This window comes from Pempheris klunzingeri, chromosome 9 (assembly GCF_042242105.1).
Source record: "Pempheris klunzingeri isolate RE-2024b chromosome 9, fPemKlu1.hap1, whole genome shotgun sequence".
NCBI lineage: Eukaryota > Metazoa > Chordata > Actinopteri > Acropomatiformes > Pempheridae > Pempheris > Pempheris klunzingeri.
The window spans coordinates 25,335,234-25,358,225 of NC_092020.1; the positions used below are offsets into that span (position 1 = coordinate 25,335,234).

The window sequence follows — 22,992 nt, forward strand, 5'->3', positions numbered from 1 at the left end:
GCTGTGCAGAAGAAGACTGTAAACTAGAGACTGAGAGCAGAAACTCATCAGGAAGATGTTCACTGAGCTGATAAATCAAATAAATCGGCTCGTTTTCTCATTGACTTCCATCCAATCAGACGTCTTCAGGAAACCACGTCCTCTTCTTTTTTTTTTTTTTCTTTTTTTTAACAGTCTATGTTGTTCCGTGTGAATCGGGTAACAGAAGGGTGACGGAGCTACTATTCTTTGATATTACGGACGGGACGCTGAGTCGATATTCAGAGGGAAAAATAAGAAGTAGGCCAGAAGCGATGTACTCAGTGTTTTCTCGGTCTCTGCTGAGTTACTAGCTAGTTACAGTTACTAAAGCCGAACAAATATAGAAAAGGTTGATGAGTACAGATGGTTAAATTTAAAAAAACACTGCAAATCGAAAGAAATTTACAAAAAGAAAAACTTTCTGTAAAACTAAAAAGTTTTCAGTGGAAGTCTGCTCCAACACCACACCTGCAGTTACCGCTCATCACCACAGGCGGCGCCAAAGAGACGGAAACTAGATCCTCATGAATGTGGCTTTAATTCACACAAACACAAGCGTCTTTAGAGGCCGTCTTAAACCTGCCGCCTCCCGCAGCGTCCTCACAGTCACGCCGCGTTCAATCAGGCCTCGACCGTCCGTTCTGTCTGCAGACTGAACATTTCTCCAGCGTTTGGAGGATCAGAAAACAGCAGGAACGAATGACGGATCAAGAAGAAGCAGAGCGTCCTCTCCACCTGTACCTGAGTGTCCGACTTCATTTCTTCACGTTCGTCTTCGTCTTCTTCTTCTTCTTCCTGTTCACCTGCAGCCTCTCGGCTCCCAGGGCCGTCAGCCCGCTGTCCAGCAGCCCCGGCGGTTTCATGACTTTGTAGGCGGCAGACTTTCGGATGCGTTCTCCCTTTATGGAGACGATGTGAGGGAGCAGCGGCGGCGTCCGCAGACTGAAGCGCACCGCCTCTGGACCGTGAACCCTCAACAGCAGCTGATCGCCCTCCGCCGCCGTCACCGCCGCCCAGCCTGCGGGGACGGACACAGGTAGGTCAGTTCACAGGTGAGTGTCATGACCCAGGTAATGTACATTTGGATGCTTCTGTTGTTTCCTCCCTGCCTGAAGGTTAAAGCCCTCTTCTGAGACCGACTCCTCCTCCTCCTCCTCCTCCTCCTCGGCTCCCAGCTAGACCCTGCTGTGCCACCTGGTGTCCTCTGAGGTGATTTAGGATTAACTGCTCTCTATGGTGATTGTAAATCTGCGCTAAAAGCAGCTGCAGGTAGACGTCGGGGTGATTTAATCCCTTTTTCTCCTGTTTTTGTTCGGCAGACAGGTCGTTTCCTTTTCTTCAGTTAGTTCAGTTAATTATATGAATAGAATATCTGATGCTGCTCATGTGGGGATTCTTGAATCCTTAATTAAAGAGTTTGGTCTAGACCTGCTCTTTATGGAAAGCATCTTAACACTGTTATGAAGTGGAGCTATATAGATAAATTGATTGATTTATTGTTTTCTGTATCTGCTGTGGCACGGGTCGTCTTTGGGAGGAGGGGAAAAGAGGAGTCTCTTACTTTGAAAGGAAATAATGATCCAGTTTTAACTTTCTGTCACTTAGTTTGGTTTATTAGCCTCCAAAAAAATAACGACGTGCATGTGTGTGTTTTCAGATGTGTTTTAATAAATGTGGATAAAAAAGACAGAAGGTCAATGGAGTGAATCTTAAAGAATATGAGCTGCAGAAAGATCATGTTGGTACTTTCCTCTTTACAGACATGCAGAAAACTAAAAATGTGTTTCCAGGTCAAAATGATCTCAGGTGAGATTTTTTTTTTTACCTGCAGACGACAGTTTGATGTCAGCAGCAGCCTCCTGGTAACCTCGACCCTCCAACCTGAACTCCTGAGGAACCAACGCCGGAAACTCCTTCATCCGCTCCGACCCTCCCTGAGGAACCTGAACGCAGCACCACATCCAGCGCTCATTATCAGCATCAGCGGCCTGTTTTGACAGCTGTGATCATGTGACCGCAGGTTTGGCGAGCCTCACCCCCAGCAGGACGTGTCCCGCATGCTTCTCGTAAACAGCGTCGGCTTTTTCCAGGCTGGTGATGTGAACCGGGACCTGACCGGAGGCCACGACCGAAAACCAGCAGGACTTCCCTCCCTGTGGACGGCGAGCCAGTTAGAGGAAAGAAACACCAAACAACAGCTGACAGCTAACAAATAAAACCAGACTAACAGGCAGTACGGCGCCACCCTGAGGCAGAGACATTCACTGCACATCAGAAAACACACTTCAACTCCTTAAAAGGTCATTTAATTAAAAATAATAACAAATCTACAGCCTTAATTTAAACTAACTGTTCAAAGAGGATCTCACCAGCAAATAAATAACATTTTAAAATAAGTAAATTACAAAAAACTAAAATAATAAAATCAACAATTATCTAAAGAGCTCCAAAGACTTACTGTCATCATGCTAACATGCTAATATTAGCTAACTGGTTATTTATGAATGAATATAAATAAATTATGTCAGATTTTTATTCCCTCCAGCTATAAAAATGTGTTTCTATAAAGAATAAAACCTGTCAGTTATTTTAGTAATCGAGTATTTTACTGATTCTTCCATTAATTAAACAATTGATCAGATGAGAAACACATTTACATTTTCATTGCTCTAAACGCTCCGTCTGCTTCATATTATTATATTCTCTATAATAACGTTACCACGGCGACACTGCAGCTCTGACCTGCAGGAGGTCGATCCTGGCCAGCGCTCCCACCAACAGACTCATACTGGGCTTCAACACAAACGTCCGCGGGACGATGGCCTGAGTGGGAACCACCGACATCACTTCCTGTTCGTTCAACAGGCTGAGGATCTGGGCGAGAGAGAGAGGGAGAGAGGGGGAGGGTGGGAGAGAGAGAGAGAGAGAGAGAGACGGGGGGAGAGAAGGAGGGAGGGAGAGATGTTGGATTGGTGCAAAAAAATCTGCTATGTGGAAATTCAAAGTTTGTGATACTAAGGCTAAGCTAACGTTAGGCTATAAACTAGAGCTAAGCTAACGTTAAGCTATAAACTTAGGCTATGCTAACGTTAGGCTATAAACTTAGGCTATGCTAACGATAGGCTATAAACTTAGGCTAAACTAACGTTAGGCTATAAACTAAGGCTAAGCTAACGTTAAGCCATAGACTAAGCTAACGTTAAGCCATAAACTAAGGCTAAGCTAGCGTTAAGCTATAAACTTAGGCTATGCTAACATTAGGCTATAAACTATTAGGCTAAGCTAACGTTAGTCTTTATCTAAATACGTTCAAAACGTTATCAATATATTGATCATGTAGTGACTCAGCCTCACATCGTGTTCCTTCATGATTCCCGGGGTGTCGAACAGCCAGTGAGCGTCTTTCAGCTCGTTGAAGGTGAATTCAACAGTCGACCTGCTGGGAGCTGGAAGGTCACACAGAGGTCACACAGAGGTCACACAGAGGTCACACAGAGGTCACACAGAGGTCACACAGAGGTCAGGAATCCATCGTCCAATCAGATGTGCCTCACCTTTTGTCTTCATCATGTCTCCGTCTTCTTCTTCTCCAAAAGCCAAACTGTCGGGATCGAACTCGATCTCATCTCGCCTCGATCCGACGTCGACCCGGAACGTTCTGCCAACACGACCTGAACAGGTGGACAGGTCAACAGGTAAACTGGTTAACAGGTTAACTAACCCTTCAGCCGGCTCTCCCCCTGTCTCCCCCCCGTCTTACCCACTAGGTATCCCTGCCTGCTGAAGAGTTTCAGCCTCCTCAGCTCGTCCTGCGACAGCTCGCTCTCCGCCTGCTGCGACGTTTTGTTCAGTCGCTCCTGACGTTTGAACATCCTGTACGGAGTCGGGTTGATGATGGGAAACTTCAGCAGGTTCAGAGTCGTCCCTGAATGCAACACGGCAGGAAAAAGCAAACACAGTCATATGATGACTAATTGCAGCACTTTCTGAAAATGAAATGCAATACGAAGTTGAAACACAGATTTCACTCTTTGAAGGCCATGGTTCTGTATTTCTGTCATTTTTAAGATGTTTTCTTTTCACTTTTTTTTGTATTTTTTATTGGCTCATTGTTATCATCATTGCTGAATTTAAAAAGGGGCCCTCAAAAAAACATTTCCCATCATGCTGTGTGAGTTCTGTGTGTTTGACAAACAATAGACTACCCTTAAATTGATAGAAATGTGAATGGAGTTTGGTGTGCTCACCAGGCAATGGCGATATGGTGGCCTTGTGGATGACGTCAGAGGCTTTGGACTTGCAGTAGTCGGACTCGAGCAGCGTGTTGAAGAGCGTCGACTTCCCAGCGTTGGCACTGCCCACCAGGTACACATCACCTTTGTACTTCCAGGACTTCTGCAGGCTGGAGATCAGACCCTCGATGCCGTACCCGGTCTTGGCGCTGATCAGGTGGATGTCGGTCACCTGGCTGCCGAACCCGGCGTCCTGACAGTACTGGGAGAGCTGCCGCTTGATTCGCTGCAGGTAGTTGGTCGAGTCTCCGGGAAGCAGGTCGATCTTGTTGCCGAGGACGACCACGTGTTTGTTGGTGCCCACCAGCTCCGGCAGGTCGGGGATGATGGAGTCTGGGACGTCCAGCAGGTCGACGATGAGCAGCACCAGAGCCTTGTGGGGGCGGACCTGGCGCACCACGTCGCGGTACTGGTCTTTGGACATCTGGAGGCTCAGGGCTTTGTGGTGGTGGGTGAGCAGGTGGCAGCGCTGGCAGGTCGCTCCGCTCAGACGCTCCTCCTGCTGCAGCACCTTGAATTTCTCACTGGGCAGATATCCGGGGACGGCGGCGGCGGTGCAGTGCAGGACGGCGCCGCAGCCCGAGCAGCAGGTGTCACTAAACGGTTCATCCACATCTGGGGTGCCGAAGACTTTATGCTCGCCTTTTCCTGCTGCCTTCTTCTTCTTCTTCTTCTTTGCTGCCACCATGCTCTCGTCCAGCGGGAAGTCGACGTCGTGGAACTGGATGAGAGAGTCGGGCTCCGCCTCCTGCTGGGCCACGCCCCTCAGCACCTCCAGCTGTAGCTCCAGAGACCTCAGCTGTATCTGAGGAGGAACCTGAGGAGGATCAGCTCCAGGAGGAGGAGGAGGAGGGGAGGAAAAGGAAGAGAAGGAGAGGCCTTTGTCCTCCTGATGGTGGTCCTCCTCTGGATCTGAACCCAGAATAGAGAGAAGTAAAAACCACAGAAGAAGATAACTTCCTCATAGATGTCCTATCATAGTTTTTGTGTTGAAATCTACCTTTAATGTTTCTATTGAGAGAAGCAGCTCTTCATCTCTAATCTTCCTGTTTGTCTCCCTAAATCCACTTTAATGTTTATTTGCAACCACAACAGTCGTGTCGTACAAGAAAACACCGCTTTCTAACACTTCTACTTGGCTGTGGTTTTATTTCATCATTAAATTGAACTCTTCCTGCAGATGTTTCAAAATAAAAGCCTTCAGGTTGTTTCCCTCATTATTCGGGATTTTAATGTGAAAAATCAGCAGGAAGTCAAGTGTCACTGACACCCGAATTAAAAAGCATCAAAGATGGAAAAAAATGGTTAATCAGTAGATTAAATGTTAAATTGTTAAATCAAAGTGACCAGTAAGATATGAGAGATTAAGTAATTACACCTCTGCTCAATACGTATACTACTATATTATGTTATATATAGTATTATAATACTAATACTACTAGTTAGTTTTCTATTATTATTGTTATTGTTATTAATCAATATACTGTCAATAGCTGTATACACAAAGTTTAATGTGTGAAAAACTATTATATTCATCTGAATGTGGAGGAGCAACAGTAAAACCACAGAACCTCTGATTTAAATATGGTACTACAACAGTATTTGTAGTATCACAGTCTGTGTGTATTTGTACTTTACGTCTCAGTATTTGCAGTATTTGTACCTGAGTGTCTCACCTGTACAATCCACAAACACGAACTGCTCCTCCAGGCTCGGGTCCACCGTGCAGCTCCGGACTGTCCTCCGGTCCCTGCTGCTCAGCTGCCGGGTCAGAAACCGGCCTGCCGCGGCCTCTGGCCCCGCAGCGGGGAGGCGGCGGGCGGGGAAACACCCGCTCCTCCACACCGCCCGCCGGACGCTCACCTGAAACACCTTGAGCATGTTTAAGTCCTCCAAACACGCCTGAACACACCGCGCTCACCTTGGAGCCCCAAACACACGCGACTTCACCGCTGCCGCCATTCAACTTCCTGAACGGATGTGACGTAAAATGCGTCATTGTTTATGTTCCGCTAAGATTTGAAAATGATTTTATTTCTGAATTTTAAGTAAATATTTTACGCGTGAATGTTAACAATATCGATACTACATTAATATGATAAAATAAAATTTGATCAATATTTTAAAAGGAATAAGAAATGAAAAGATTTAAACGCCGTGACGTCATGGTCTGAGAGGTGACAATGAGGACAAGAGGTCTCACTCTGGAGCTGTTCCAGGAACCAGAAATACATATAACAATTCATCTCTCTCTCCCTCCCTCTCTCTCTCTCTCCCTCCCTCTCTCTCTTCCCCCTCTCTCTCCCTCCCTCTCTCTCTCTCTCTCTTCCCCCCTCTATCTCTCCCTCCCTGTCTCCCTCTCTCCCCTCCCTGGGGAGTGAGACCTCTCTGCCTCACAGAGGATCTCTGTCTATCTGTCTATCTGTCAGGTAACTTCCTGTCTGCTGCTCGCTCTCTTTTCTGTCACTTCAGTTTCAACATGTTGAAGTTCAGAAGCTCCTCACTGAGATCAGCTGCTGCCCTGCTCACACCTGCAGCCCCTGCAGCACCTGGTCAGGTGAGTTTAACTAAACCATAACTAACCACAACTAAATCTAAACTAGCCATAACTAACCATAACTGTGAGAGCTGCTGCAGACTGTAACACGCCTACGGAAACTATGGCCAGTTTATTTCCTCTAATCACACATTTACCTGAAACATGAACCTGTGAACACACACACACACACACACACACACACACACACACTCTGGTCTGTGTTTCTGATTTCTTTGGTCCAATCTGAGGTTTGTGAAGTTGGTGGTTTGTAGTTGATCTTTGGACCTGATCTCGGAGAAAAGGTCGAAGCCTGAAGTTTAAAATTAACCAGCAGCTGAGGGGCGACCGGTTCACCTGAGTCCCCCTTCACTCCTCCGTCTGTAACCAATCAGGTTCACTGTGTAGTTTTATTTTTCCACTGTCGACCACAGACCTGATTAAAACGTGTTAAAACTGTCCTCACAAACACCTGCAAAGATTTATGTGAATAGTTTAATGTTAATGAGCAAAGTCTCTCTCACACACACACACACACACATAGATATACACTTGAACTTTGACCCTAACTCTAACCTTACCTTTAAAATCAAGTCTTAACTCTAAAATGGCAAAATGTCCTCACAATGCAGGTGTAAAACCACGTGCTCTAATATCATGACAATAGTAGTAATAGTCAGAATAATAGTTGTTCTCATAGTTATAAAATAAAGTAAAATAAAATAAATAGAAATACAAAGAGTCAACAGCATATTAATTAAACTGTTTAACAGTTAAAATAATTACAGACTGTGAATAAACTGCATCTCTATGGTTTATTTTGTGCCAAATTACTGTTTAATTTCATATAAATGTCTTTTTTACTTTAACAGATGTGCTTGAAAGTCCAAAAAGATAAAAGTACAACAGGTAGTGACACTAATATTAGAAAATAAACAAATAAAATAGAAAACAGGAACAAATTACTGTTTAACTTTGTAGATATGATCAGATTAAAGGATTCAAAGGCTGAAAGACACAGACTAAAAACAGCAGAAATAAGAATGGAGTCTGGTTGAGATGTTTGATGTCGGCGTCTGTCCAGAGGAGCTGTGATGTCACCGGCAGGTAAACTCACCTGTGGCTTAGTCCAGGTGGATGTCCAGATGACTCCTCTTCTTCTTCCTCTGTTTTATGGTCAGAGTGAGACCCCTCTCTGCTCTCTCCTCTCTGCAGCCTCGTGTGCGTCTCTCTTCCGGGTCCCAACAGAAACAAGGAACCTTCTATGAGTTCCGCACCTACAGCATCCGTCCGGACCAGAACACCGCCTTCCTCAAACTGACCAATGAGAAGATCCACCTGCGCACCGCCCACTCGGAGCTGATTGGCTACTGGACCGTCGAGTACGGAGGCCTGAACAAGGTGTTCCACATCTGGAAGTATGGTGAGGACGCTCTTCATCACTTCCAAGGCTCCTCTTCATCAGGAAGTTATGATGTAGCTGACACCTCCTCCTCTTCCTCTCTCTCCTCCTCTTCCTCCTCCATCTCCTCCTTCCTCCTCTTCCTCTCCTTCCTCCTCCCCCTCTTTCTCTCTCCTCTTCCCCCCCTCCTCTTCCTCATCTCCTCCTTCTTCCTCTTCTTCCTCCTCTCCCCCTCCTCCTCTCTTCCTCTCCTTCCTCCTCCCCCTCTTTCTCGCTCTCCCCCTCCTCTTCCTCCATCTCCTCCTTCCTCCTCTTTCTCCCTATCCTCCCTCTTCCTCTCCTTTCCCCCCTCCTCTTGCACTCTCTCCTCTTCCTCCCCCCCCTCTTCCTCCATCTCCTCCTCCTCCTCTTCCTCCATCTCCTCCTTCCTCCTCATCCTCCCTCTTTCTTCCCCTCTTCCTCTCCTCCTCCTCCTCTTCCTCCATCTCCTCCTTCCTCCTCATCCTCCCTCTTTCTTCCCCTCTTCCTCTCCTCCTCCTCCTCTTCCTCATCTCCTCCTTCCTCCTCTTCCTCCCTCTTTCTTCCCCCCCTCCCTCCTCCTCCTCCTCCTCAGACAGTTATTCTCAGCGGGCAGCTGTCCGGGCAGCCCTGGCTCAGGACCCCTCCTGGATCTCGGACTACATCTCCAAGGCGATCCCGATGTTGACCTCTCAGGATAACGAGGTCACCTACCTGGTTCCCTGGAGCCGCCTGCAGAGGCCGCCACAGGAGGGCGGTAAGCCCCGCCCCCTCACCTGTGTCTGATGACATCACGTCTCCGTTCTGACTCCAGGTGTGTGTTTCAGGTGTGTACGAGCTCGCCTCCTTCCAGATGCGTCCCGGCGGTCCAGCGGTTTGGGGAGAAGCCTTCCAGGCTGCCACCACCTCCCATGATGCACCGGGCTACGGCAAACTGGTGGGAGCTTTCCACACCGAGTGTGGCCCGCTGAACAGAGGTACACTGTAAAAAATAATCTGAGGTACACTGTAAAAAAAAAATAATCTGAGGTACACTGTAAAAAATAATCTGAGGTACACTGTAAAAAAAATAATCTGAGGTACACTGTAAAAAATATAATCTGAGATACACTGTAAAAAAATAATCTGAGGTACACTGTAAAAAATGACATCAGATTATCTGTTTCAGACTTTGTTAGCTCCTACCTGTGTCACGATGATGGCAGCCATAAGTGCCAAACCTGCTGCTCACCTGTCCGCTCTGAGTGTGAACAGGTGATGTTTGTTGATGATGTCATTGTGTTGTCTCCATCAGTTCACGCCCTCTGGTGGTTCGAGAGCGCCGACCGGCGAGCTGAACTTCGACACAAAGCTCACACTGACGCCAGAGTGGTCGCTGCAGGTGAGGCTCCGCCCACAAGACACATATGACACATCATATGACGTCATGCACGATGAAACAGCTAGCTTAGCTTAGCATTAAGACTGGAAACAGGAAAGCTTGGTCCAGAACAGTTTTAGTAACAGGTGGAATAATTACAGCAGCTGTTTCAGACATCTTCAAACACATAAAACCAAACGTTCTGACTGCGTAAACATTATTGTGACTTATTGATCGGCACTAATCGATCCGTCTCTCTCTCTCAGTCAGAAACAGCGTCGTCCATCTGGAGTCTCAGGAGAACAAACTCATGTTTCCGTGTCCGTTCTCTCCGCTGAAGTAACTTCCTGTCCTCAACTTCCTGTCTCCACGGCAACAGAGACAAACACTGTCACTCACCTGAACAAGGAAAACCAACCCTCAGCTTCACCTCATGTCAGCCAGCGTTTGATTGACGGCTGCAGCGTCCAATCCTGCGGTGTCTTTGGTTTACATTTAACTGGCAGACTGTGCCTTTAAAGCCGAGCTCCATGTAAACTGTACAAATCTACATTTAAAGACAACCGAATAAACAGTTTCATCTATTGATCGTGTTTCCTTTATATTGGTAACATAACATCATTCATGCAGAGAACCACAACGTCTTTATATATATATGTAGATAAAATATATAATTTAAGTCTCTGAAAAATAATAGAAACTCTTAAAACTTTGAGTTATGAACTTTTTCAGTGAGTTTACAGACTTTCAATGAAAAAGCCACAAAAACAAGTTGAGATAAAAATCACACGAACGTGTAAACAGACTGAATTATAGTTTGTTTTCTTACATTTTTCTGACCTGAAGGTTTGTTCTTTATTTTTTATTACTTTCTGCATTGTAGATTAATATTGGAAACGTCCAAACTATGAAGGAGCACACCTGGAATTATGGAATAAAAATAAAAAGTGTTAAACAAATCAGAAGATGTTTCATATTTTATTATTTTTCTTTAAAGGCCCACTTGTTATATTTTACACAAAATAATTAATGCACTCCATTTTCCGAAGAGAACCATTTATTACAATGAGGAGCATTTTTTTAAATTTTCCTTTGTTTTAATGCAGCAATCAAAACTCTACAGTTTTAAATATATCAATATAAAAAGTTGTTTTATGTTGTTGAAAATTCAATGAAAATACTGCGGAAAAAATGAAATAGAATAAAGACAAACCAGCTGATTTAGGCAGCAGCAGACGAGCCACTCTCATCTTCTTTGAGCTAAAATCACTGTTTTTATGAATGTAGTCTGGTGTGTGTGCAGAGAGCGATATAACGGCTGTTTGTGGTTAAACCAAAAAGATCTTCCAGGTCTCTCTCTGTAGGGATCCTTTCCATGATGCTGTCACACACTTAGAATAACAATCTGAGCCTGTCAGTGGATCAAACAAGCTCTTTTAGTGGGAAATATTCCACTTGTTTTATCGCTCTCTTCAAAACCACCAGACTCCATTCACAAAAGCAGTAATTTTACCTCACAAAACACAGGAGTCGCTGATCTACTGCTGCTTCTATCTGCTAGTTTGTTTGTGTTAATGTGTGACTTCGGTGTTTAAAAGGGTTCGTTCAGATCTGAACCAAAGTCACACAACTATCCAATTGAGGCAGCAGCAGACCAGCAACTCCTGTGTTCTGCCACATAAAATTCCTGTTTTAGTGAATATAGTCTGGTGTGTGTGCTGTTTGTGGTTAAACCAAAAGGATCTTCCAGGTCTCTCTCTGTAGGGATCCTTTCCATGATGCTGTCACACACTTAGAATAACAGAATAACCATAATATGGCTCTCTTCAAACACACCAGACTCCATTGACAAAAACAGTAATTTTATACATGAGTTGCCCATCTACCACCATCTTAGTCAGTTTGTTTGTTTGTGTTATTGTGTGACTTGGATCTTTTTAAAGGGTTCTTTCGGATCCAACACAGTATTTGTGCGACACACAATCACACAAACAAAGTAACTAACTGAGGCAGCAGTAGCCCAGAAACTCCTGTGTCCTGTGAGGTTAAATCACTGTTTTTGTGAATGTAGTCTGGTGTGTGTGCAGAGAGCGATATAACGGCTGTTTGTGGTTAAACCAAAAGGATCTTCCAGGTCTCTCTCTGTAGGGATCCTTTCCATGATGCTGTCACACACTTAGAATAACACTCTGAGGTGATGTACTGGACCAGTTCCAACACTTTTACTACCTACCACTCATTCTGACACCAGGATGTGTAGATGTAAAGGGCTCCTCTAATAGTTCTCCTCTACAATAAATGAAAGATGAGACACAGCAGAAACAGTAGATTTGTTTCATTTTATTGTGTGGTGCTCAGTAACAGTTCTTCTTCCCATCAGCTTTTTCTGTCACTTTAAATAACTTCTGCTGATCAGTGAATAAAACGGCGTTCATCGCGTGTGGAGGGTTTCAGTGCAAAGACAAACTGACGGTGTGAACACGTAAAGTGCTGAAGCTCCTTCGGACTAATCAGCCGCTCTGTCGCCTCCACGTTCGCCCACCGTGTGACGGCGAGGCGGAGGCGACCGATCGATCGGCTGTTTTCCGGGGAACTCGTCAATACTGTAGTGTGCTTTCAGGAGCTGATGAGGTATTTCACTGCTTCACACCCAAACACAAAACAAATCTGCCATTTTTTTTTTTTTCCTTTTAAAATCGTCTTTTCTTAAAAAAAAAAAAACCTATAAAATTAATCATTGTCTTCTTTGTGCAGCGTCTGCATCGAGCACTTTGATTGGCTGTTAAACACTACAGTTTTACAGGAAACGGCTAAAATGAAACAACAAAAATTACACTCTCTGTTTCAGCTACACATATAAATAAAACTCTGGCACAATAAAAACGGAATCAAACGTTTTTTTTTTTTAAGTTTTAAAGATTCGGACGTTTGCAGTCGAGCCCTCGGCCGTTTGAAATGATTTGGATTCTTCATCGTTTGTTCAAAACAACAAACGGACCCTGAAGAGTTCATTGGACGCAGCGCTTCAATCACAGGAAAACCTCTGGAGGCACTTATTCAAGTTTCTTTGACACTCAGTCTGGTCGGCGGGCGGCGGAGGCGGCCGGCTCGGCGGGCAGGCGGCTCGGCGCCTCCACAGGTTAATCATTTGCATTGACTGGCATGAGGCAGCAGGTGACTCCGCCCACCACAGTATTCAAATCAGTATGACGTCACAGCAGACGAGGAGGGGGGCGTGTCCTCTCTGCCGCGGGGTCGAGTCCAGGCTAGACGCTCCAGCCTACTAACGGTCACGTGGTCGCGTGATGACGGGATCACATGACGCTCTCCCTCAGCGAGCCCCCGCCCTCGGCGCCCCCTCGGCTCCGGCTCAGCGTGGGGATGTCGATGGAGACGTCTTTCCGTCGCACCGAGTTGTCTTTGGAGTGATAGTCGTCACTCTGGTCCTTCGCGAAGTTCACGAACACCTGAGACACAAGAAAGGCGGTCGAGTTCAGGTGTTTAAACTGAAAACAGGTCAAAATGTCTAAAATCTGAGAGTCACAGTTTAATTTAAAGCTCAAACCTCAAAGGTTTGAAGCATCTTTTGAATTTTAATCACTGAAATCATTCAAAATTATTATTATCATCATTTTTAATGTTTTAATAGAAAGAAAAAGGGGCCAAACATTGCAGGTGACATCACTCAAGAGGAAGTCCTGCTTTTCTGTTTATTCTACTTCCTAAAACGCTCTCTCTCCGACCCACAATGCATTGGTGCAAACAGGAAGAGAGATAAAACATTTTTAAAAACCTAAATAAAAAAATAAATCGAGCCCACGACCGCGTTCAGAACAAGCAAGGAGAGAAAAAAACAATAAAAACTAAATAATAATAAATACTAATAACAAAACTACATTATCAACACAATTAAATACTTAAATATTAATAACAGCAATAAACCCAAAGCTAATAATGATAATAACAATCTTATCTAATCTAATGCAGTTTGGTACCTAAACCTAACACTGATTCACAGGTGTGTGTGTGTGTGTGTGTGTGTGTGTGTGTGTGTACCTGGTCCAGCGTGGTCTGAGTGACGGAGTAGTCCTCGATCCTCAGCGTCTCTTTGTTTTTGGCCAGGATGGAGAAGATGTGGGTGAGGGAGGTGAGTGAAGACGGCAGCTGGTACTGCAGCATGTTCCTGTGCTTCTCCTTCAGCGTGCTGCCGCTCAGCTCGCTCTCGATGAACTTCATGACGGGCAGCAGGTCGGCGTCGGGCCCCCCCACCCGCAGGATGATGGTGTAACCGTCACCAAACCTGAGACACAAAAGCACCAGTTATTGCTTTTGTTGTTTCTGATGTAACTTCACTGATCTGATCTAACTTAATCAGCTGTTAAACAACATTAAAACACACCTCTCAGAGATGACTTTTATTTTGAAATTCAGCATGTGTGTGTCTGTGTTACCTGTTCTTCAGGTGTTGGACGCTGCCGAGACATCTGAACCTGCCGTTCACCATGATGGCCATCCTGGTACACAGAGCCTCACACTCCTCCATACTGAAACACACACACACACAGTTAATACACACACACAGTTAATACACACACACACAGTAACACTAACTGATGACAACCACACACCTGTGTGAGGTGAGGACAGTGTGTGTGTGTGTGTGTGTGTGTGTGTGTGTGTGTGTGTGTGTGTGTGTGTGTGTGTGTGTGTGTGTGTGTCCTACCTGTGTGAGGTGAGGACAGTGTGTGTGTGTGTGTGTGTGTGTGTCCTACCTGTGTGAGGTGAGGACAGTGTGTGTGTGTGTGTGTGTGTGTGTGTGTGTGTGTGTCCTACCTGTGTGAGGTGAGGACAGTGTGTGTGTGTGTGTGTGTGTGTCCTACCTGTGTGAGGTGAGGACAGTGTGTGTGTGTGTGTGTGTGTGTGTGTGTGTGTGTGTGTGTGTGTGTGTGTGTGTCCTACCTGTGTGAGGTGAGGACGACCGAGCGTCCCTCCTTGATGACGCTGTGGATGCAGTTCCAGAGCGCCCGGCGAGCTTTGGGGTCCATGCCGGTCGTGGGCTCGTCCTGTAACGAGGAGGACAGCCAGCTTGAGGTTGGCCCACAGGTGGAGCAGGAAGCAGAGGCTGAAGGTGAGGAGGAGGAGGAGCAGCGGCATCGTGTGCTTCCTCCACCTCACCAACTAAACCACCAACTCTTCTTCTCTCTTTTCTAGCTCCCAGCTGCTCCTGTATTTCTTCTTCTCTCCTCAGTAAACGGAGCAGCAGCTCCTTTTTAATCCTCCCTCTCTTACACAACAACCCCCCCATCCCGACCTCGACCCCCCCCCCCCCCCCAATCCTACTGTTAAACACCTCAGCTGCTCTCTGATTGGCTGACCATGGCCTGATGCTGTTGTGTAACTCTGCAGCTTTAACAGAGCTGCAGCTACTGTAAAAATCTGACATCTAAATCTGAGAGCACATCTGTGAGTGTGTGAGTGTGTGTGTGTGTGTGTGTGTGTGTGTGTGTGTGTGTGTGTGTGTGTGTGTGTGTCTAACCAGGAAGACGACAGGTGGAGCACCAATCAGAGCCATGGCCGTGGACAGTTTCCTCATGTTTCCTCCGCTGTAGCTTCCTGCTGCTTTATCAGCGTACTTCACCAGACCCAACTTCCTGATGCCCCACTCAGCCACCTGTCAATCAAACACCATCATCATCATCATCATCATCATCATCATCATCCCTGCATCTTTTTCTTTTTGTTGTTTTCTTCTTCTTTTGTTCTTTCTCTGTCATGCCAAGTTTAAACCACCTCCTGTATTGATATGAACACTGTGTGTGACCTCACTGACCTCTGCAGGAGGTGTGTGTATGTGTGTGTGTGTGTGTGTTTTGGGTGTTCAGACTCACATCACAGACTTCCTTCTCGGGGACTCCTCTGAGGACGGCGTACAGCTCCAGATGCTCTCTTCCTGTCAGCAGCTCGTTGATGGAGTCAAACTGAGGACAGTATCCCATGTTCTGATGGACCTCATCGATCTCCCTCAGGATACTGCACACACACACACACCTTGTTTGATCCACTGACAGGCTCCACTGAGTGTTATTCTAAGTGTGTGACAGCATCATGGAAAGGATCCCTACAGAGAGAGACCTGGGAGATCCTTTTGGTTTAACCACAAACAGCCGTTATATCGCTCTCTGCACACACACCAGACTACATTCACAAAAACAGTGATTTAACCTCACAGAACAGAGGAGTTTCTGGTCTACTGCTGCCTCAGTTAGTTACTTTGTTTGTGTGATTGTGTGTCGCACAAATACTGTGTTGGATCCGAAAGAACCCTTTAAAAAGATCCAAGTCACACAATAACACAAACAAACAAACTGACTGAGATGGTGGTAGACGGGCAACTCATGTATAAAAGTACTGTTTTTGTCAATGGAGTCTGGTGTGTTTGAAGAGAGCCATATTATGGCTGTTTGTGGTTAAACAAAAAGGATCTTGCAGGTCTCTCTCTGCAGGGATCCTTCAGGTGAGTCCTGTTTGTTACCTGATCAGGTGGGTCTGTGCCTACAGGGTGAATAATCCTCAAATGTAGTTAGATGTTGTGTAATTGTGGTGTATATAGAGGAGGGAGAGAGCACAGGGTGACCCCGTTTGTTTGAAATGATGGACTTTGGTTTCTTTCACTAAACATGAACTGAATCCTGAATTAACCTCAATGTATAAAAGTTTTCTGACACTCTGAAGATCAAAATAAAATAAAATAATAAAACTGAACAGAATGTGTTAAAGGTGCATCTGCCCTTAAATACACTTTATACTTTAACGTTAAATCAGCGTGTGTGTGCAGGAGCTGCCAGAGAGGCTGGTGGGATTAAAAGATGGAGCAACACTTCACTGCGTTTTTATTCTAATTAATGAGATTAACGAGAAAGAAACCAGAGCTGCTGCTGCTGCTGAGCTCAGATTTAAAACACGGCGGATATTTTACAGGCTGAGTGTTTGGACTCAATAAACTTTATGTTGATTGTTGTATGTGACTGATTTTAGGTCAAAAAAAGTAAATTAATGAAGAACTGAGTATAAATATTAGAGCCAATATAATACTTTACTTTAAGGTAGATAAAGTAAAGTACATAAAACTACTAATATTCATTTTCTTTGTCTTATTTTTCTCTGTTTTCTGTCTTTTTATTGATTATTTTTCCATCATATTGTTGATTAATTCTATTTTAATTGTTACATTTAACCAGAACCATCAGTATCCACTATTTTATCTCATTTTCATTTTGTTTTATTTATTCCTTTATTTATACTGAATCATGCTCATTTTTAGAATATTTTTTTAGCATAACACCATCCTCAGTATCCAAGATGTATTTCTTATTTTTCTTTTTTTTACATATTTTACATTTATTTTATTTTTATTTATACTAAATCTTTTTTAAAAGTTTTTAAAATACTTTTATTTTCATTTAGCTTATCATTAAACATCACCTTCTTTATCCATTATTTTATTTTATGTATTTATCTTTCGTCCTGAAATGTGAGTAAAAAAACTCTCTAACCTGATTTACTGAATTGTTCCAGCTGAGGTTTGACGAGTTAATCCTCTGAATAAATCTGCTGTTTTCATCCAGGTCAACAACAACACAGCAGCAGACCTGAGGTCAGCTTCAGGTCCTGAACTCGGCGGCACCAAAACAGCCTGAGAACTGACCGAGCGGCTGATCTGAGGTCTGCCGGCTCGTTCGCTCGCTCTGTGAACTCACCTCTTCCCCGCCAGGAACGCCTCTCCGCTCGTCACCAGCGTGTCTCCCGTCAGCATCTTGAAGGTCGTCGTCTTTCCGGCTCCGTTCACGCCGAGCAGCCCGAAACACTACACACACACACACACACACACACACAGAGTTTATTAGCTTCAGTGTTTTGTTCTGGATTATTGTTGTTAATCATTATTGATGATTATTGTTTATCAGTGGATCAGAGTCTCACCTCTCCAGGAGGAATCCCGACACACAGACGATCCACCGCCGGCTTCTGCTTCCTCTTAAACACCTGCAGGACGCATTTCAGTCAGATCACACTCTGTGTGTGTGTGTGTGTGTGTGTGTGTGTGTGTGTGTGTTTGTGTGCGTGTGCGTGTGCGTGTGCGTGTGCGTGTGCGTGTGTGTACCTTGGTGAGCTGCCGGAGCTCCAGGATGTCTCCGTGTCCGAGGCCGTGGACGATCCTCTGTCTCTCTCGGGCCACGTCCTCGTCCTCCTCACCCAGAGGTCCCAGTTTGGTGAGTTTACTGACCGACCTGCACACACACACACACACACACACACTGAGCTCATGTCGTACTGTGTACAGGTAGTAGTGTGTACATAGTAGGGTATATATGTGTGTACACGTTAAACACACTAGTACACAGTATTACATGTACCCTGAGTGTGTACCCGTAGTACTGTGTATATGCAGTAGTGTGTACATGAGAGTACTTGAAGCTCTGTACTATGAACACAAAATGAATCAGGAAGTATTTTATTTTGTCCTTCTGCCCCCAAATGGACAAAAAGGTGCATCACAGCAGCTTTAAACCCTCCAACAGCTCAGTGTTTCACAGGAAGATGAGTTTTGCGTGTTACTTGTGTGTGTGTGTGTGTGTGTGTGTGTGTGTGTGTGTGTGTGTGTGTGTGTGTGTGTGTGTGTGTGTGTGTGTGTGTGTGTGTACCTGGGTTTGATGCAGAATCTGTACTGGATGAGGACGGTGATGATGAAGAACACCACCCCCTCCACGGCCATCGCAAACAGGTTCTTTCCCACCATGTCCCACTCCAGAGGGGATCGGAACCTGTTCTCACCTGAAACAACATCCACACGACCGCTTAACACCACGTTCAGCGTCCAATCAGCAGCGAGCAACACGGCAGGAAGTCACCGGAGCTTATCAAAATAAAACAACACCAGTGTGGTAAAGTGTCAGCTGATGTGTGTGTGTGTGTTACCAAATCTCTCGAGGGCGTCGGCCATCGCCTGGTTCTTCACCATGTCGATGAGTCCTCGACCGAGACAGAAATGAGGGAAGATGAGGAGGACATTCTTCAGGATGTCGTTGATTCCTCCGATTTCCTGCAAGTTAAAGCGCACAATTAGTTTAATTTCCAACTTCAGATTGAGGAAAACTCCAATATCTTTAAACCTGGGCTCTATCTTTACATTCTAAATGACTAGTAGGCACAAAAGGTTTAGGAATTGGTTCAGCAGTTTAACCACAAACAGCCAAAATATCATTCTCTTCAAAAACACCAGACTCCATTGACAAAAACAGCAATTTTACCTAGTAGAACACAGGAGTTTATGGTCTGCTGCTGCCTCAACCAGGTCGTTTATTTGTCTTATTGTGTGTTAAACAAATAATGTGTTGGATCCGAACTCACCATTTAAAACACCAGAGTCACACAATAAAACAAACAAATGAACTGATTTATGCATCAGTAAACCAGCTGCTCCTGTGTAAAATTGCTGTTTTTGTCAATGGAGTCTGGTGGGTTTGAAGAGAGGCTGTGGCTTAGATTACAGCTGCAGTCTGTCACCACGTGGACTCACGTTGTTCCCGAACAGCTCCATGACGAAGGTGGAGATGCTGCCGTTGATGCCGATGAGGATGTTGACGCTGGTGAGGACGACGTACGCCGTGCTGGGGATCGTGAAGAAGAAGGAGGCCGGGTACATCAGCGGCGTGATCGACCAGCTGAGAACAAAACGACGAGCAGAGAAACAAAAAGATTCTGTCAGAACATCCGAAACAAGTCAGGTCAACATCAACGGACAACTGAGAGCTCTGGAAACACAGTGAGGAGTACTTTAGTGGTCTAATGTGCATTAGTGTGTAGTACAGTGTAGTACAGTGCAGTACAGTGTGGTACAGTGTAGTACAGTGCAGTACAGTGAAGTACTGTGCGGTACAGTGCAGTACAGTACAGTGTAGTACAGTGTAGTACTGTGCGGTACAGTGCAGTACAGTGTAGTACTGTGCAGTACTGTGCAGTACAGTGTAGTACTGTGTAGTACAGTGCAGTACTGTGCAGTACAGTGCAGTACAGTGCAGTACTGTGTAGTACTGTGTAGTACAGTGTAGTAAAGTGCAGTACAGTGTAGTTCAGTGCAGTACAGTGCAGTACAGTGTAGTTCAGTGCAGTACAGTGTAGTTCAGTGCAGTACAGTGCAGTACAGTGGAGTACAGTGGAGTACAGTGCAGTACTGTGCAGTACAGTGCAGTACAGTGCAGTACAGTGCAGTACTGTGTAGTACAGTGTAGTATCTGACCCGTAGAGCAGCAGCAGCAGGGCGAGGGCCGGCAGGTTGGTGGAGGACACGTAGGCTTTTTGTTGGAAACAGATGAAGATGACAACGACCAGCGTTGCCGGGACGATGTAGTTACACTGCAGAGACACACAAACAATGATGTGAGCGACACACACACACACACACACACACACACACAATGCCACACACCCACTGAGAGGGTGCGCTTGTTTTGTGTCTCACCATGTCCCAGATGAAGTTGGCCACCCAGTAGAGCAGCGGCTGCACTCCGCTGATGAACTGCATGTGTTTGGCTTTGCTGACGCGCTCCTGGATGAGGAAGACCACGAAGCTGGCCGGGACGAAGGACATGGCGAAGATGACACAGATGGACACCAGGACGTCCACAGAGGTCGTTACCCTGGAAACATAGAGGAGGAGGAGTTAGACATGTAGGTGATGAAGAAGTGTTTCTTCTCAGGTGTGTGTCCTGTCAGGTGTGTTACAGTGTGTGTGTCCTGTCAGGTGTGTTTCCTCTCAGGTGTGTGTCCTGTAAGGTGTGTGTGTCCTGTCAGGTGTGTGTACTCACAGTGCCACCTGTGACAGCTGCTCCTTGGTCAGGTTCAGCGGATGGTTGAAAGCACTGATGCCGTACTTGCTGGCGTCTTTCCCCTCCGGCAGGTTTGCTCTCAGGATGCCGTTATTCATCACGTTGATGAACGCTCCGATGCTGTGCCAGCCTTTGTTATTGAACCAGATCTGAGGAGGAAGTGACAATCAATCGATTTATTCAATCATCAATCAATCAACAAATCAATCAGAGGAAAGACACACAGATTGATCAGTATATTTATTGTTCTCGAGGGATAACAGGCTTCATAAATACACCTGACTGAACTCTCTCTCCTCTCAGCTGTTTCTCACCTTGACGTTGTTCTTCGTGTCCAAACCGTTGATGAAACCCGACAGACTGTCAAGGAATCGATCTGCAGCGGCTCCCTGAAACAAACACACACATTTTAACATCCAACGCTTCAGATTCAATAGATAAAGCTTAACCTGCGCCCTATTTCTACATAGTTTGGTATCCTTTTGGTTTAACCACAAACATATAGTCATATAGCTCTCTTCAAATACACCAGACTCCATTGATAAAAATAGTAATTTTACCTGGCAGAACATGGGAGTTGCTGGTCTACTGCTGCCTCAGTTGGTTACTTTGTTTGTGTTATTGTGTGACTTTAAAGGGTTAGTTTGGATCCAACACAATATTTGTGTAACGCTCAATATCACAAACAAACTAATGGACCAAGGCAGCAGTTAGACCAGCAGCTCCTGTGCTCTGCGAAGTAAAATAATTGTTTTTGTGAATGGAGTCTGGTGTGTGTGTGCAGAGAGCGACATAACGGTTGATCAGGTGCAGTTGTCCCAAAGGATCATGTTGCAGCCATTGCAGCCCGTTTGGTGGCTGCTGGCTGAGGTGATCTATTGGACCAGTTCCAACACTTTTACTACCTACCAGTCATTTAAACACCAGGATATGAACAGAGAGGACCCAAGTTTATAACATATCAAAGTTCTTTCTTATCTTAGATCAAACACAACGGTCCAGTTTTTTATTTCCAGTTTTCTCTTGTATGTTTCTGCTCTTTAGACTAACTATTGGTCTCAGTTTAGAGATGTATGTATATATACTATATCAGTTATAGATGGTGCAGTTTTATTGGTGGTTTTAGGCTGTGAGTCAAATATAAGGATGTAACTGAAATGTTGTATTTCGAATAAATTAATAATAATAACAGAGTGAAGGACATAAACAGAGCTCAGAACAACACACACTTTGTTCCAAAAGCTTCACACCAGCGTCTCTGACTGACCTTCTGTAACTCAAAGATCTTTCTGACTCGTTCGATGGCGTCGTCGATCTCATTGGCCGCTGGGAGGACCTGAGTGCTCCTGGCGCCCAATGAGAAGCCTCCGTACCTGCAGAGAGAGAGAGAGAGAGAGAGAAAAAAAAAAACAGGATCCAAAAAGTGAAAAACCAGAAACAGCAACTGACTGACAAAGTTTAAAATGCACAGAATAAAACCAGAACAGAAGAATTAAAGATACCGACCTGAACTCGTTCACCCAGACTTTGTTATTCAGACTGAAACACACATTCAGACACGTTTTAGTCACTGAGCACCTGCAGTATTTCTGCTGTGATACATCGTTCAGGTGTGTGTCTGACCTCTTGCCGATGATCTGAGCGTACGTTTTCACCAGGTAGTCGGAGATGTTTCTTCCCGTCAGGTTCTGCAGACTGTCGGTGGCGCTCAGCTTCATCTGAACAACAACAACAACAACATTTCTTCATATTAAATACTGTAATATAACTTTACAGGCAGCAGAGATGTGTGTGTGTGTGTGTGTGTGTGTGTGTTCACGTGTCTTCCTGTGTAACAGAAGAGTGAACTGAACCAAAGTTGCTATTATTGATCTTGGTCTCACTTCCAGAGTTCGTACGGCTTTTTAAGAGTTAGTGAACATGTTCAAATAAAACAAACAGAATTTAATACTATTTAATACTTTAAGGACCTTTTAATAGTTAATGTGAATTTAAGACTTTTTAAGGACCTGTAGCCGCTCTGTGATTTATGTCATGTTGGAGGTTTTACTCATTTTACTCTGATCAAGTCATTTGTTCAGCCTGGTTTGTTAACAGTTTCTCATACTTTCAAACTGTCTAAAATCAGTCCGGTGTTTAAACCGAACAACTGACGAGGTCCAGGTCTGTGTCGGGGGGTCTGACCTCAGGTGGGGGGAGTCCTCCGGCTCCAGCAGGACAGTCCGGCAGCATCTTCTTCTTGCCGTCGTTGCTGCAGAAACAGGCCGGAGACGGATCCTCCATGGTCCAGTTTGTGGAGCTTAAGAGCTGCTGGACGCTTTCGGGGACTTCAGGCGTGTGCCAGTCGTCATCGCCCATCGTACAGGGAGCGTCTCTGAGGGACGGGGACGGACAGAGACACGAGACAGATGATCAGCGATCACATGTGTGACTGATTAACCTCTAAGAATCCTTGAATCAGGGACCTAAATAACAGA

General features: G+C 45.2%; 3 protein-coding genes across 3 annotated transcripts in view; 1 reads left to right on the forward strand and 2 right to left on the reverse strand.

Annotated features, from left to right (window-relative positions):
- Positions 1–465: 465 nt before the first annotated feature.
- Positions 466–6,215, reverse strand: noa1 (nitric oxide associated 1). Its single transcript, XM_070836916.1, has 9 exons — positions 5,990–6,215; positions 4,269–5,225; positions 3,782–3,946; positions 3,576–3,692; positions 3,376–3,467; positions 2,764–2,895; positions 2,058–2,174; positions 1,847–1,964; positions 466–1,039 (listed from the first exon to the last, which is right to left on the reverse strand). The coding sequence occupies exons 1-9, from the start codon at positions 6,192–6,194 to the stop codon at positions 777–779; spliced, it is 2,166 nt and encodes a 721-aa protein (XP_070693017.1). The 5' UTR covers positions 6,195–6,215; the 3' UTR covers positions 466–776.
- A 554-nt stretch (positions 6,216–6,769) lies between these two features.
- On the forward strand, positions 6,770–10,215 carry nipsnap3a (nipsnap homolog 3A (C. elegans)). The gene is made up of 6 exons (XM_070837046.1): positions 6,770–6,870; positions 8,065–8,272; positions 8,865–9,026; positions 9,097–9,246; positions 9,564–9,650; positions 9,896–10,215. Exons 1-6 carry the CDS (start codon positions 6,793–6,795, stop codon positions 9,970–9,972), a joined length of 762 nt encoding a protein of 253 aa, XP_070693147.1. The 5' UTR covers positions 6,770–6,792; the 3' UTR covers positions 9,973–10,215.
- A 1,739-nt stretch (positions 10,216–11,954) lies between these two features.
- abca1b (ATP-binding cassette, sub-family A (ABC1), member 1B) overlaps positions 11,955–22,992 on the reverse strand; it is a 41,354-nt gene continuing 30,316 nt past the window's right edge. Inside the window, exons 30-49 of the mRNA XM_070837343.1 lie at positions 22,700–22,889; positions 22,139–22,233; positions 22,022–22,054; positions 21,783–21,888; positions 20,830–20,904; positions 20,495–20,664; positions 20,149–20,326; positions 19,927–20,042; positions 19,207–19,351; positions 18,606–18,729; positions 18,332–18,461; positions 17,791–17,917; positions 17,610–17,672; positions 17,387–17,493; positions 15,518–15,659; positions 15,166–15,300; positions 14,589–14,692; positions 14,081–14,173; positions 13,686–13,929; positions 11,955–13,096 (exon numbers count right to left, since the gene is read on the reverse strand). Coding sequence (XP_070693444.1) covers positions 12,944–13,096; positions 13,686–13,929; positions 14,081–14,173; positions 14,589–14,692; positions 15,166–15,300; positions 15,518–15,659; positions 17,387–17,493; positions 17,610–17,672; positions 17,791–17,917; positions 18,332–18,461; positions 18,606–18,729; positions 19,207–19,351; positions 19,927–20,042; positions 20,149–20,326; positions 20,495–20,664; positions 20,830–20,904; positions 21,783–21,888; positions 22,022–22,054; positions 22,139–22,233; positions 22,700–22,889 — 2,530 coding nt within the window. The 3' untranslated portion in view covers positions 11,955–12,943. The remainder of the gene's footprint in view (positions 13,097–13,685; positions 13,930–14,080; positions 14,174–14,588; positions 14,693–15,165; positions 15,301–15,517; positions 15,660–17,386; positions 17,494–17,609; positions 17,673–17,790; positions 17,918–18,331; positions 18,462–18,605; positions 18,730–19,206; positions 19,352–19,926; positions 20,043–20,148; positions 20,327–20,494; positions 20,665–20,829; positions 20,905–21,782; positions 21,889–22,021; positions 22,055–22,138; positions 22,234–22,699; positions 22,890–22,992) is intronic.